This window comes from Nematolebias whitei, chromosome 2 (assembly GCF_014905685.2).
Source record: "Nematolebias whitei isolate Nwh7 chromosome 2, NemWhi1, whole genome shotgun sequence".
Lineage (NCBI taxonomy): Eukaryota > Metazoa > Chordata > Actinopteri > Cyprinodontiformes > Rivulidae > Nematolebias > Nematolebias whitei.
Window position 1 is genome coordinate 58,673,254 of NC_056499.1, and position 12,782 is coordinate 58,686,035.

General features: G+C 42.7%; 1 protein-coding gene across 1 annotated transcript in view; it reads left to right on the forward strand.

Moving 5' to 3' along the window:
• Positions 1–12,782, forward strand: part of LOC119427455 (coiled-coil domain-containing protein 69) — a 168,043-nt gene that overhangs the window by 128,221 nt on the left and 27,040 nt on the right. The window contains exon 6 of the mRNA XM_037695080.1: positions 9,191–9,336. Coding sequence (XP_037551008.1) covers positions 9,191–9,336 — 146 coding nt within the window. The remainder of the gene's footprint in view (positions 1–9,190; positions 9,337–12,782) is intronic.

Below are 12,782 nucleotides of genomic sequence, written 5' to 3' on the forward strand. Positions count from 1 at the left end.
GACCAGTGACCTGACCAGTGACCTGACCAGTGATCTGACCAGTGATCACACATATTGTTCTAAATTAAACTTTGGTACGAACAGTGTTAAATAATTCATGTCATATTTTTATTGAACAATAATCTTCATTCTAACAGTGACGTTGTAATTTCAGAGACTGAGGAAGAAACAGAAATGAGGCACGTGAGATGAGGGACAGATGAAAATGTGTCCTCAGAGGACGGGGACATGTCAGGATCTGATGATCCAGGATCAACAGGACCAGGAGGATGAATCAACAGGCAGTCAGGGAACAGAGATGAACAACCTGAGGAACAATTAGAACAAAAAAATACATAAACAGGACAGAAGAAACTCACAGACAAGAAAATTAACTCAGTCCTGCGAAGAAAAATGTTAATGGAAAATAAATTGACATATTTTTACAAAAGATCAGATGAAGACAACTGGCATGAAGAAGAACTTCCAGCTCCATCTCAATGTACCTGTGATAGTTTAATAAGTGTTTTGTTACTGTCCTACAGTTTATTGATGCTGATATATTCTTGTAATAATTCTTATTTCTTGTTCTGTCTTGAAAGAGTCTCATCTCAACTTGACCCATGATCACCAAACACTAAACTAATAATATAAAACTAATGTAAATGAACAGTCCTGCAGTAAATACCAACTTTGTGAAGGTTATGGTGTTAAAGTAATTTTATTCAAACATCTTGATTCAGCTGTTATTGATTAATAGAAGACAGAAAATGAGATCTTGTACCTTTGTGATACTTTGAATGCAACATTCAGTTCATGAAGTCATTCTCCTCTGGTTCACCTGGAAAACATGAAAAATTGACTCATCTCCACAATCACGTTTTTCTTTAATGATAATGTCACAATTTATGCTGCAGTCTTTGACAAATGATCTATAACTTGAACTAAATTACATCAGTCTTGTTGTCATGTTGTCATCATTCTTTGTTAAATCAGGTCTCTCTTGTAAATGAGTCCTCGAGGCTCAATGGGATTTACCTGTAGAAATAAAGCTTGAATGAATCTCTCAGAACAAAAAAGGCCAAATATTTTCTAGTTGAGTTCAGTAACTGGAATTACCATAAATTTAAAAAAGACCACCTTTCAAAATTTAAGCAGTAATAGATATTTTAAAACGCTGAATTAGAAATCGACCCGTTTAAACCGTCATGTTGCAGAGCAGCTGCAGTTAAAACACAACTAGTAATTTAACATGTTTCATTAACTAAAACTGGAGACATGAAGTATTAATGTTGATAAGTTGTGGTACAGAACAGTCAGATAACGCTTCACAATGGCAAAAAGTGTCACATTTTCATCAACTTACCGGAGAAAACACAGAGAATGAACTACGTTCAGTGCTGAACCGCTGCTGTTTGGAACTTTTTGCCGCTGCATGACCCACGTGACTTCAGCATTCCATTCTTTCTATGGGAGTGTCGCAACTCTCTCTTTATAGGGCTCTGGCGTGATCAACTGACCCATCATCTATCCATCCATTATATTTACCCGCTTTTTCCTTTTTGGGTAGCGGGAGTCGCTGGTGCCCATGTCCAGCCATCACTGTGCGAGAGGTGGGGGACACCCTGGACAGTTCTCAAGTCCATTTCAACTGGCGAGTCAGCGGATGCGCGGACGCTCATGCGCACAGCTGGTGACAGCTATCCATCGGAGCGTAACATGTTTTTTTTTTTTTATACCTCTTAAACCAGCTGGTCGTTAAATACCATATGTTTCTTTTTCGTGTCAGCTTTTCTTTTTAATTTTTATGTATTTTTCTTTTTCGCTTCGGCTTTTACTTCCTTCATCGCAGATTACAGGAGGTGTGGAGATGCGTGCAACTGATCATCCATATATTTACCCGCTTCTTCCTTTTCAGGTAGCAGGAGTCACTGGTGCCCATGTCCAGCAGTCACTGTGCGGGGGACACTCTGGACAGGTCGCAAGTCCATTTCAACTGATGAGTCAGCAGACGTGCGGACGCTCATGCGCTTGGTGACAGCTGTCCATCTGAGCTTAACGCAACTTTTTTTTTAACCTCTTAAACTGGCCGGTCGGACCTGCCTCCTCCTCAACACATAGATTAACACAATTTTATATTGTGCATTCTTTAGTTTTCTTTCTTCTGATTAAAAAAAAAAACCACATCAAAGCCTGAGACCGTCCAGGACCGTACATTAAAAACATTATATGGACCGGCCTGGTCGTAACAACACAGCGCGTTAACATCATATCAAAAAGATGTCCGTAACGTTCAGCTAAATCTCAGGCTTTGGTTATCCCGTGCAAATGTGCCACATAAAAAGCAGATGTTGGGGAGATTACACTGGCCCTTAGGTAAAACTAATCCCGTGCGAATAGGGCTAATGTCAGCAATGTCATCAGCAGAGGGGATGGAGAAGACAGAGAAGGGGAGGGAGGGAGGGGGGAGTTCCAAAAATGTTCAAGGCAAAACAAAACTGGACTTTATTTGTAACAGAAGACGTTTCGCTCCTCATCCGAGGAGCTTTCTCAATTCAAAGAGCAAAGCGTGTGGGATTCAGGTTATAAAGTAGAGATAAAATTCACATACATATGTAGATTGACAAATCATACCTCACACCTTAACAGTAGGGGTTTCTTAAGGTCTTTGTTAATCTAATTCACAGATGAGGCCCCTCTGTTCCCATTTGATAGGTGTGAAACTGGCTGGGTATCAGTCCTAAAGCTGCATTATAAGGGAAAGTAAGGGAGTGGGGAGTTCAACATAGATGCTGGGGGCGGTATTCGGTCCAAAGTGTTTATGAATTGAAAGAAACTTTTCATTGAAATAGGACATCAGTGAGTTGCAAAATTCTGTGGAAACCATGTGAGAAGGTAAAGAGTTAGGAGATGAGATGGAACAGTTCAGGAGAGAGAACAAAGTCTTTGAATCTTTGAGTCTTTTTTTTTCTTTTCCTTGCTACTCTACGGTGAAACCAGACGTGTTTTCCCTCTCTGCCCCCCCACCCGCTTCCCTGCTGTGCTCTTTTGTCCTGTAAACCCTTAAAAAGCCTCTTTTTTTTTCCCTGCATACCTCTTAATTGGAAGGATCAGCTGGTCTCTCAACAAAATCGATCAACTTCTCCCGACAGGAGTCAGGGTAAGGAGGACCCCTCTGACCTCTTTAAGGAACAAATTGGATTCATGATGACGACTAGAATCTACTGTTTGGATTGGTGGAATCTGGTTGTCTACAAATTCGTGTGGAGGTGTTGAAGCTTGACAGTGCTCGGACTGAATGTGGAGCTGTGACAGGGATTTGGAGCAGCTGTATCAGGACTGTGATCTCCCTGGCAGCACTCATAAATTGTGGGAATAATCTTGGAGAAAGCTGTGAGCTTGACTTTGGAGTAAAGGATCAATTCAGCTGTTTTGGAGTTTCCATCAGAGAATATGTACCAGCGAGACTTTAAAGGCAGAAAAAACAATTCACGAGTTCTGCCTGACCCAAACTGTGGCCTTGATGCCGGACTTATCTCAACTCCTCCTGGAATATTTAGAAAACAACAAAGATGCTTTGACTGTTTCCTCACCCCTCCCTTCCCCAAGGCCGTGGACATGTAACAGAACCTCAACTGAGCTGAAGATGAACGTCACCTCTTATCTGGACAATGGCTGAGGGGGGGCTCTGGACTATGCTACAACTTTCCCTTAAAATTCAATGTTTTCACCGCCTATATGTTCATGTATAACGTCTGTTTATGTTGCTTTGCTGTGGTAGGTTTTTTTGATGCCTCAAATTGTGCCCTGTCTAGGACATGGTGTGAGAGATCTTTTTTTTATACCGTCTCTCCTCATGTTTTCTTTCCTTTTCTTATCTAAGCAAAATATTATTCTGAATAAGAATAAGAAGGCCGCGCTGATTATTGTAGCCGCAGCTTTGTGCACTCCGCCCATCTTCTGACGATTATACGTAAATATTCGCGTTGTATCTCGGTGCAATGCCAATAAAGTTTATTCTGATTCTGAATTGCCAACATTCGAGCTGATGATGTCAGAGAAGTAGCTGGATTTGGCTTGAGAAATACTGTCCTTATACAGGATGATGTGGTTCTCATAGAGTTCCTTGTGAATTGTGAGACTGGATTTCTTATAGAGTCGCTCCAACCTCCGACCTTTGGATTTCAGAGAACGGAGTTCTGGAGTGAACCAGGGTGCAGAGTTGGAGAAGGAGACAGACCGGGTTTTCAAAGGAGCAACAGAATTAAGGATGTTGGTGAGGCTGTTATTGTAGAATGTGACGAGGTCATCTGGGTTAGAAGAATTGAAGGTGAAGAAGGTATTATTAATATGAGGTAAAAGAATGTCATGGTTGATATTCTTGATATTACGGAAGGAAAGAGTGCGTTGAGGTTTCTCTGAAGAAAATTTAAGATTGACATTGAATGAAATTATCAGGTGATCAGTAAAAAGACGTTCATCAGAAGAACAGTTAAGAGGAGAGAGTCTAGAGCAACATAATAAGTCCAAAGTGTGGCCCTTTATGTGGGTTGGAAAGTTAATGAGCTGCTGGAAGCCACAACTGTCGAGGCAGGATGTGAAGTCTCTGGTGAGGGGGTTGTTGTCTTCATCCATATGAATGTTGAAGTCTCCAAGCAGAATAATGTTGGGTGAAAGAGCTGAGAGATGGGCAATTAGAGCAGCAAAGACATTTGTAAAAGAGTTGTTAATTTTTGGTGGGCTGTAGAAAGCGGCAACAACGGTGAGGGTAGGGCCAGAGAGTAGACACAGTGTGCTCAAAGGCAGAGGAAAGAGGTGTGTGGACCAGCATGACCTTACAGTTCTCGTGGTGAATTATCGCGAGACCTCCTCCATGGCCAGACTCGCGGGGTTTGGCTATGTAAACAAACCCCGATGGGGGAGATACATTCAGATGAGAAAAGTCATTCTGTTGTAACCACGTTTCTGTTAGACAAATAAAATCGTTGGCTACATACTGTAACCCCAGATTCTATGAGTATAGGCGCAGCCCTTTAAGGCTATCGCTAGTGGGTTTATCCCTTCACGCGCAGCACAGCACTGAAAACTTTAGTCCGCGCCCACCGGCTGTGTGGGCCCCACCCTCGGTCCGTATAAATTACAGTGAGACCAGACAATTGGCTCCCAAATAGCTTTTTTCTTCAGCCATTTAAGAACCAGTGAGGCCCAGAGCTTAAAGGGCTTCGCCTATACTCATAAAATCTGGAGTTACAGTACATAACCAATGTTCTATTTCGTATAGGCTTCACCCTTTAAGGCTGTCTCTAGTGGGTTAAAGGCAAAGCAGGATGTAGTCTATGCCTCACTGGGTCCATTCAGACAAAAACATGAAGCACCTGCTTGCTAAAAAAAAATGTAATCACTCAGCCTTCTGTGTGCGTAATTAGGCGCTGCACAAATACACGTTCCATGCGCAGGATCGCACCGGAGAAAAGATCTCTGGTGAGGAAAAAAGGCCGAGATAGCAGACCTGCTACTATGAATAGGAACAATGGAGGATACAAATTGTAACAGTGTAAAGATAAATAGAGCAGACCAACAGTTCCTCAGGATGAATCGATTAATAACAATAAAATCAGCAGTCATGAACTTGTGACCGATAAAAAATATCTCACACTGCGACTGCATGCAGGCAGGTGTGAGCACAAAAGTGAGGTTCCATGAAACAAATAATAATCATTCTGTCAGAACCCTGAGAACAGAATGGGTCATGGAGAAAGTAGAAACATCACGTAGATAAAAACGAATAATTGAACATGGCGATGACCAGGCAGCCACCATACAATCATCCTCCACTGTCATCCCTCCACGCAGAGCCATGGAGGATGAAAACCCTCTGGTGGAATGTGCTCTGAGATTCTCTGGAGGATCCAGTCCAGAACTGTAAGCTTCAGAAATAGCCTCACACAACCAGTGTGAGAGGCGCTGGGTGGATAGAGGGCGTCCTGAAGAGCTGTCCCCGTAATGCACGAACAGACGCTGAGAGCGGTGCAGTGCGGCCGTGTGCACAACGTAACACAAAAACGCGCGCATGGGACAGAGGAGGTGAGATGTTGCTGCTTCTTCTTCAGAATTATGAGGAAGAGGATAAAACCCATCCAAGATTATCACTCTCGATCCAAATGAGTTTGTGATGCTTTTCAGAGCAGGGTTAAAACACAGTACAGCTGAACTGCTGTCAGCTTGAATTCTGATACATGAGGGAGCCACAGAGAGAGCAGATAATCACTCACTCTCTTTGTCGACGTCAGAGCTAACAGCAGGGCTGTTTTAAATGGCAGGAATTTAAGTAAATCCTGATCTAACGGCTCAGAAGGAGCTTTTATCAGAGCGTGCAGGACCATCATTAGGTCCCTCTGTGGAGCTAGTGGACGTGACACCAGTCTGTGTCTCCGTACACCTTTCAGAAAACGCTTCATCAGCGGATGGTTAAAAACTGTTCTGTCACCGAAAAACCTCGACAGGAAGAAATAGCTGCAGCATAAGTTTTAATTGTGCTCAACGCTAAATTTCGATCCATCAGTTGCTGTAGAAATGACAGCATGCTACCTAGTGGACATGAGATGGCCTCCACGCCTTTCTCTGCGCACCAGCGCTGAAAAACTGTCCACTTGATGTGTACAGCGTTGTGTTGGAAGCAGCTCGTGCGCCCTGAAACGTACGCACCACATCCTGTGGAAGGCCCATCTTTTCTAAACGGATCCGTTCAGCGGACAGACCCAAAGATGCTGACCTATTTCTGGGTAACTCCTGATCGCTCTTCCTGCCTGAACGAGAGCACCCCCGCACAACAGTTTCCACAGCCGACCCAATATCAGTTGCTGCATATTCGGGAACCACGGAGCGCTTATGCGTTCGGGAGCTACGAGGATGACCAACGGTTCTTCCTCCCGGACCCGGTCCAGGGTCCGTGATATCAGTAGGACTGGAGGGAACACATAAAGGAGCATTTTTGACCACGAGTTGTGAGCGAAGGCATCTACTCCTAATGATGGGTAGTCTCGTGGGCTCAGTGAGAACCATAATTGACACTGGGCGTTCTCCCGTGTGGCGGACAGATCCACTGCTGCTCGGTTGAACCTGGTCCAAATCCGAGAAATCAGCTCAGGATGGAGGCTCCAGTCTCTGTGGCGGGGACCGCCCCTCAACATGATATCCGCTCGCCTGTTCAGGACGCTGGGAAAGTACACTGCTCTGATGGAGAGCAGGTTTTTGTGTGGCCAACACAACAGCTGTTTCGCGATGCGTAACAGTTGGACAGAGCGCACGCCTCCCTGACGGTTTATGTAAACTGCTGTCACCTTGTAGTCTGTGTGGATCAGAACATGCTGATCCCGCAGCAGGGGGCAAAATGCTGAGTCACGTTTCAGACCGTGAAAAACATTCTAGTACATTATGTAAAGCGACATGTGGTCCAGCCACTGTGCTCCCACTGCTTGGGACAGACACATTCCTCCCATCCTGACAGGAACGTGTCTGTGAAAACTGTGACGTGTGACGTAGGCCTGCTGATGGGAACTCCCTCTGACAGAATGAGGGGTTTCCCCATTGATTCAAATCGGTTCTCACGGAGGGGGGCACAAAGATGATCCCCCTCTTCTGGCGCTCAGGATCTATGCGCAGGCGGGCGAACCATCTCTGAAGGCATCTCATGTGAAGTAGGCCCAGCGGAGCCATGATGTGGGCCGCTGACATCGTCCCAGGAGTCGCCTGACAGGTAGAATTGTCAATATGCTGCAGGGTTTGACATGGCGGAGCTGAGCTGACAGAGCTTCGGCTCTCGGCTGTGATAAACGGCTCTCATTGTGGTTGAGTTTAGCTCCACTTCCAGATAAACAATCATCTGGGATGGACAAACTGAAATTTTCCCAGTTTATAGAAAACCTTAGGTGTAACACTAAAGTTTTGGTCTGTTCAACTGCTTCCTATCTGGACCGAGCTAATAAGAGCAGAAAGTCCAGATACAAAGAATTCTCATTCCTGCCATGTGTAATGACTGCAGAGCCGTCTCCACGCATTTAAAGAACGTGTGTGGGGTGTTTCAGAATGATGGAAATGTGAAAAAATGTGCCCTTCAGATCTATGGAGGTGAACCAGTCGTTCTGGTGAAGTTCTCCAGCAGCTGTTTGTCAGCATGTGGAATTGTCTCCCCATGATCTAACTGCTGAACATGAACAAGTCAAGAATGGCACTCATCCCTCCGTTTTTTTTTTTCAGAAACAGGAAGAAGTGGGAGGAGAAAAAAAAAGTATTTTCCTCTCCGTTGGAAACTCTGGAAATCACGTTTTTTGTCAGAAATTCCTGAACTTCTGACTGGAGAGACGAGCTCAGTTCTGGAGAAGACAGCGCCGTCTCTATAATCCCTCTGAATGGTGGGGGTTGAGCTGTGAACTGCAGCGTGTAACCCCTTCTGATCAGATGGTCCGTCCATCTGTCCAGGGAACACACTCGCTGCCACTCAGAGTAACGCTCGGAGAGTGGGCACGCATTTTGTGTTGTCATGTTTCTCATGAACGTCAACCAGACTAAAAAAACCCTTACTGCCATCACCCGCTCTGGAGATTCTCCAGAGGGAACTCGGGGGGAGGGGGGGGCGCACATATCATATAGGATATTGTTTATATATCATGAAAATTAGATGATAAAGATATAATCTAACTTTTATTTTATTATAGTCAAGTATAGTTCACAAAATATTGCCACTTTATATATGACCAGCTACCTTAGGGCTTCCCACTAATAATCATTATACTCCTCATAATTAATGACATGATGGAATCTAATGTGTACTTTTGTACACTTTCGGTTAGACTAGAACTTGAGTAAAAAAAAAACAACAGCATAATTTATTAGTTCCATCCATCCATCCATCCATCCATCCATCATCTTCTACCCACTTCTTCTTTTTTGGGTTGTGGGGGGTCGCTGGTGCCCATGTCCAGCAATCACTGTGTGAGGGGCGGGGTACACCCTGGACAGGTCGCAAGTCCATCACAGGGACACATAGAGACAAACGAGACAATCAAACTTTCACTCTCCCACTCATACTGTACCTAGGCATGTAAAACCACAGAACTGAAAATGGGTAAACTTTTCTCCTCTGTGACTTTTATTTAGAATGAGCAAAAATAAAAATAAATTACTTCCTGTTCTTGCTCTGCTCTAATCACAGGCTAGTGAATCTGGCAGTGCTGATGACGCTCAGTGCCTGGAGTGGCAGGAGATGGTTGCTGAGGCAGTCAGTGCCAGGGATCGGGCCAGAGAAGAAAAGGCTGTCATGGCCCTCCGAATCAGCCACATGGAGGAGGAAAGAGAGGGTAAGGCTTGTGCTGGAGGATGATAACACATAAACACATCTAGACTTGGAACCAACAGTAAGAACAATTGGAGTAAATGTAAGGTTGACAATTCAAAAGAAAGCTAGACCACTTGAAAATCTAAAGAAAAAGATGGTTTGAGCTTGATAGGTTTTATGCACAGGATCGAAGGTTTAGACATGCTTAGACATGTTGACTTTTTTTTCCTTCCAAATAAATGGGTAGGAAAGATGGCATTGAAGGTGTACAGACACTCCCCACCACAAACACACCTGGTCTTCTTTATTCATAAAAATGAGCAAGAAGAAGCTATGTTAATTGATATTCTTGTTCATTTTCGTCTAAAATAGCAGCCAGTATTTACTTTTCTTTAAAACTGCAGATTCAGTCCTCATTTATTTATATTTTTCTTAAAAAAAATTTTTTTTGAAGTGGGAAGGCAACATAATTTAATTCAAATTCAATTCAGTTTATTTAAATAGTGTCAAGTCACTACAGAGGTCGTCTCAGGGCACTTTACAGAAACATTCACATACGCACCAATTATTAAAGTTCTCTAATGAAGGAAGCAGAAGATGCGATGAATCTTCACTTCGTCGCAGACTCCCATCCTGAACAAGCACAAAAGAGACAGTGGAAAAGAAAACTTTTTTTAACAGAAAGAAACCTCCAGCAGAATCAGGCTCAGGACAAGCGGCCATTTTTTTCGACCGGCTGGGGTTTGAGAGGACAGAAAGGAGAAACGGATGAGCACAGAATGACAGGTCTAGGTGAACTTTCTATAGGAGGAAAGAAAAAAAGCATGTTAAGATAGAAATAATTACAAATACAAAACCGGTAGAGTAGAGCAAGTAAAGACAGCAGCATAGTGAAGAAATGTGGTCAATTTGTCCTCCAGCAGTCTAAGCCTATAGCAGCAGAACTAAGGGACAGCTCAGGAACCCCAAGCCAACCCTAACTATAGGATTTATCAAAAAGGAAGGACTTAACTAAGCCCAGTTTTAAAACTGGATAATGTGTCAGCCTCATGGACAGAAACTGGAAGTTGGTTCCACACGAGAGGAGCCTGATAACTGAAAGATCTGCCTCCCATTCCGTTTTTGGAAACTAGGAACCACAAGTAAACCTGCAGTCTGAGAGCAAAGTGCTCTGTTAGGAAAATATGGAACAATAAGATCTGTAATATAAGATGGAGCTAGGCTGTTGAGAGCTTTGTAGGTTAGAAGTAGGATTTTTGAATTCTATTCTGAATTTGACAGGGAGCCAATGGAGAGAAACTAAAACTGGAGAAATATGATCTCTCCCAGTAACTCCAGTTAAGACTCTGGCAGCAGCATTTTGGATCAACTGAAGACGTTTTAAAGAAGTATTTGGACACCCAGATAATAAACCATTGCAATAGTCCAGTCTAGACGTGACAAATGCATGGACCAGTTTTTCTGCATCATTTTTGGACAATTTTCTAATCTTAGTGATAGTATGCTGGTGGAAAAGGTGGTCCTGCTAACTTTGTTAATATTGTGGTTAAGACATATTCTGATCAAAAACAACCAAGGTGTTTTGCACTATAATTGGAGGCCAAATTAATGCCATCCAGAGGAAGTGAAAGACTGCAAAATTTATTCCCAATATGCTGTTCCAAAAACCACAACCCTTGTCTTTGAGTTTAAAAGCAGAAAAGTAAGAGTCATCCAGGTTTTATGTATTTAAGACATGCTTGTAATCTCAGTAACTAATTTAATTCATCATGATTCATGGACAAATGTAAATGAGCATTATCAGCATATCAATGAAAATGTATCCCATGCTGTTTAATAACTTTACCTAATGGAAACATATACAAAGTAAAGAGTATTGACCCATGCACTGAACCCTGAAGAACTCCATGACTAATTTTGGTGTATGAAGTAGATTTATTATTTACATTTACAAACTGGAATCTATCAAATATGGTTTAAACCATTTTAGAGCTGTTCCTGTAATCCCAACATCATATTCAAGCCTCTGTAGTAAAACATTGTGATCAACTGTATCAAATGCAGCAGAAGATTGATCTAATTTATTGAGACCACTGGAGAATACTTTCTTAAGGTCTTTTAAAATGTTTTTGGCCTTGCTCTGTATGTTCACTCAGTTTCTGTGCTTGTACCTGACCATTTTCAGAGGAATGTTCTTTTTTGCGTGTTTGTTGAGCCACTTCTGACCTCTGAATTTTTAAAACATCGCCAAACGTAAAAAAAAGCTCCTAAACTCAAGAAATGGACAATCGTGGTTGACAAAAAAACCACATATATATATATATATATATATACATATGTAGTGAACTTGACCTGATGTCAAAACTAAGCCTAAGGTCAAAATCCTTGACCTTAAGAACCTTGTGGGACAGAAACTGTCATTTCATTGATTTGAATCCAGAAATACAGGTTCACCCATCCTGAGACTTTCTTTCTTGAAAATTCAAGTGAAAGAACACTCTCTTTTCTATTATCATTACATGTTTTACAAATGTTTGATAATCAAAGTGTTTTAGTTCAAACATTTTAGATGTTACAGTGAACTAATCAATTTTATTAACTGTAAAACAGTAACAATGATTTTTTAGTTGCTTATGCAAAGTAGAATTCATGTTAAGGCCTGTTACAGAGTAATTATGCATTTTCTGATTTCTGTCTTTGAATGAGCAGTGTACGTTTTCCAAGGTCAGGAGTCGAAGCAGACATGTGTTGGAACAACTGTCTTGTTTTTAAATCCTCTCAGACGTAAGCAGAGAAGTTGGCACCTGTTTCTCCAAACTCGCCAAAACATTTCTCTCGCCTGTCTGGGAAACATTTTCAATCTGTTCCATAACATTCTTGCTGGTTTCTGACTTTCCATAACACCTTACATCACAAAACACACCCCTGTCTGGTTGATATTGACCAATCAGGAACTCTCAAATATACCGGAAATAGAGCCTTTAAAATGTCGGTACTTCCTAGTTCTCCTAGTGCTGAGATGATCGTAGTTCTGTGTGGTAGCAGTTCGGAGATGTTCGGTGAAGTGGCAGTTCTGTGATGTGCCCAGTTCTCAGTTCTGTGAGTTCTGTGAAGTTCTGTTGGAGTCTGGCTGGGAAACAGGAAAACCCTGACATGATAGAGCTCTTCCGAGTTTTATGGGATTATAACATCTTCACCTCTGAGTGGAACTCGGACGAACCCCACTCATGTGAGGTCCACTGGCTGAGGTGAACTTGTGTCAGACGGGATATCGTCACTACTTCGGACGAGTCACAGCCATCCTATGGAGACGCTGAAAGGTAGCGTTAACTGGAGCTCCTCTTCTTCTGATTCATCGTCAGAGAGGTAAATGAGTCTAGTCCACTACTGAGCGTACCGAGGAAAAGCTGGGTCGGATGGAGGGTGTCGTCCTGTCAACACTTTTCACTCATACACACCACATTCTCCC